The sequence below is a fragment of the Ambystoma mexicanum genome, chromosome 1p, assembly GCF_040938575.1.
Source record: "Ambystoma mexicanum isolate Mex_15411 chromosome 1p, UKY_AmexF1_1, whole genome shotgun sequence".
Classification (NCBI taxonomy): domain Eukaryota; kingdom Metazoa; phylum Chordata; class Amphibia; order Caudata; family Ambystomatidae; genus Ambystoma; species Ambystoma mexicanum.
The window spans coordinates 215,113,783-215,116,084 of NC_090921.1; the positions used below are offsets into that span (position 1 = coordinate 215,113,783).

Sequence of the window (2,302 nt, forward strand, 5' to 3'; positions counted from 1 at the left end):
AGCGTGGCAAGAAAGCAACACTTTTCCTTGTGCTTGTGGGTGGAGAAGACCAAAGGACTGTGAATATTGTTGAGTGGGAAATAAGAAATCATATAAGGATGCAGTGTAGGTATGTCAAAGGCAAAGTTATGAGGAAGGAGTTTTCATCGTAGTGTTACAGGATCATATAGTATCTGTTTAGTCAGGAAGCAATTATGAAAAATAAACTTGCTAGATTAACCCTCTCCTTTTGTGTGTGTTCATGGTACAGGTTTATGACGGTTGGACTCATTTGAAGATTACGGTATGGATTCAGAGGCTTGGTCATAAAGCAGAGCTCCCGTGCAGTGCCAGGTGGCCTATGGAGCCAGGGACGGAGAACACAGTCTACCGAGATAAGTGTGGTCAGTGGTAATGAGTTCATCTGTGAGGACCGAAGCACTTGGTGCAACGGAGATCCCGGGCCACCCCTACTCGCTGTTTGTACTGAAGGAAGGATATGTGAATACAGATGCGGAAGGCAATACAAGGGCCGATGGGACGATCACCCTCATTAAGGGTCCTCAGATAATTTTGGTGGACACGGGAGGTCCTTGGGACCGTGAATTCCTTCTGCAGCATTTAGTAAGACACTCGCTTCAGCCCACTGATGTCACCTACGTGGTCTGCACCCATGGCCACTCTGACCACGTCGGTAATCTGAACCTCTTCCCCACGGCCACTATCCTGGTATCCTATGACATCTGCAAAGGGGACTGCTACCTCTCCCATGACTTCCGCAGCGGGCATCCCTTCCAGATTGACAGCTGGGTAGAAGTCTTCCCCACGCCTGGGCACACAGGCAGCGACACCAGTGTGCAAGTGAGGGGCAGCACATTGGGAACTGTGGTGGTGGCAGGGGACCTATTTGAGCGGGAGAGGGATGACGGCAGTTGGCAGGAGCTGAGTGAAAACCCCACATTGCAGGAAGAGAACCGACAGAAGGTGCTGCGGCTGGCTGATGTGGTGATTCCTGGCCATGGTGCACCTTTCCGGGTTATCCGAAGCACCTAGGAAACAAGATGAAGTGAGCCATTATATCTGCACAAGGCACGAATAGCGTGTCATGTGAGCACCGACAACATTACATCCACAAATGTTCGTCACATCCACAGTGCAGTATATTCTGGTCAAAATGTTTTCTTAAAATAAAATATACTTGATTGTCCTTTCTTTCTCCGTGCGTCTACCCTTCGATGACTAACATTCAGTGGAGCAAGTGAGGGAACGCTCTTGACCTAAACCATATTTCTCACCTTAATGTCTTTCTTAGGGTATCCAATATTTTGCATCCAACCAGACGCATCTTGTTTCAAAGCCTTCGCTTTTGGGAAGCTGATCTGAGTGAACATGGCGAGTGAACATGGCGAGTCGCATTTGTATTACCCCAGATTCTTTTCTCAGGCACCACATCTCCCAGATCCAACCAGGTTTACCGAAATAATCCTGCTTCAAGGATTCATTCCAGACCTCTAGATCACTCGCATCCTACGAGGCCTGCATCATGTGTTTCTCAACAGTCTTCCACCAATATATCTACAATGGAAGCGCTTCAGCACCATTAACTATTCCAGAAGGTGCTAGATAACGTAACAACACGCTCTGGCTCCTTTGCCTCACTTTAAAATCTACTCCCAAGGGGATCTGATTCCTTACAAGCAGGAATATATACTTCTAGTTACTCACACAAATGTTTTCTAGAGCTTCTTCTCTTGGGGTGCTGGAAAACTAACTTTGCTACAGCAAACATTTGTAATAGGTCTAATTTATACGTGATTCAATGTTTTCATTTCAAAGCTTTAGAACCCAGCCTGAAACGTATAGCAGTTTGAGTATAAAAGAATGACATTTACTTATGACTGTATTTGTCTATAGACACATCACTTCCAGCTCGTGCCATTGTGTATTATTTCTATGATTTAGTAGGAGAGGGTGGAGGTTTTGGTCAAGCAGCATTCCTCCTCGCCTGCTCCTTCCCGGGGGTGGGGGTTACACCAGAGTTAAGAATGGTAGATCGGTGCTATTAAAGGGGGAAGTTCACTCCAAAAATGTTATTGTCTCATAAGATGGGCCATGATAAAAATAATATACAAAATCATTTGTATAGAAAGTTCATATGTAAAATTTTGAGCAAATGAGGCTCAACGTCAAAAATGTCAAGCACTAGGAGGCATCCATTTTGTGAAATGAATGAGCCTCCTGTGCCTTGTGTTAAGCTTTTCTCTTGTGGTGATAAAGAAGCAAAAGCCCCCTACTGGCAGCTTTTGCTTATTACAGCCGTAGA

At 45.5% G+C, this 2,302-nt stretch overlaps 1 protein-coding gene across 1 annotated transcript; it reads left to right on the forward strand.

Annotated features, from left to right (window-relative positions):
- Window positions 1–258: 258 nt before the first annotated feature.
- Window positions 259–1,186, forward strand: MBLAC1 (metallo-beta-lactamase domain containing 1). The gene has a single exon (XM_069646391.1). It carries the CDS (start codon window positions 394–396, stop codon window positions 1,030–1,032), a length of 639 nt encoding a protein of 212 aa, XP_069502492.1. The 5' UTR covers window positions 259–393; the 3' UTR covers window positions 1,033–1,186.
- Window positions 1,187–2,302: the final 1,116 nt, after the last annotated feature.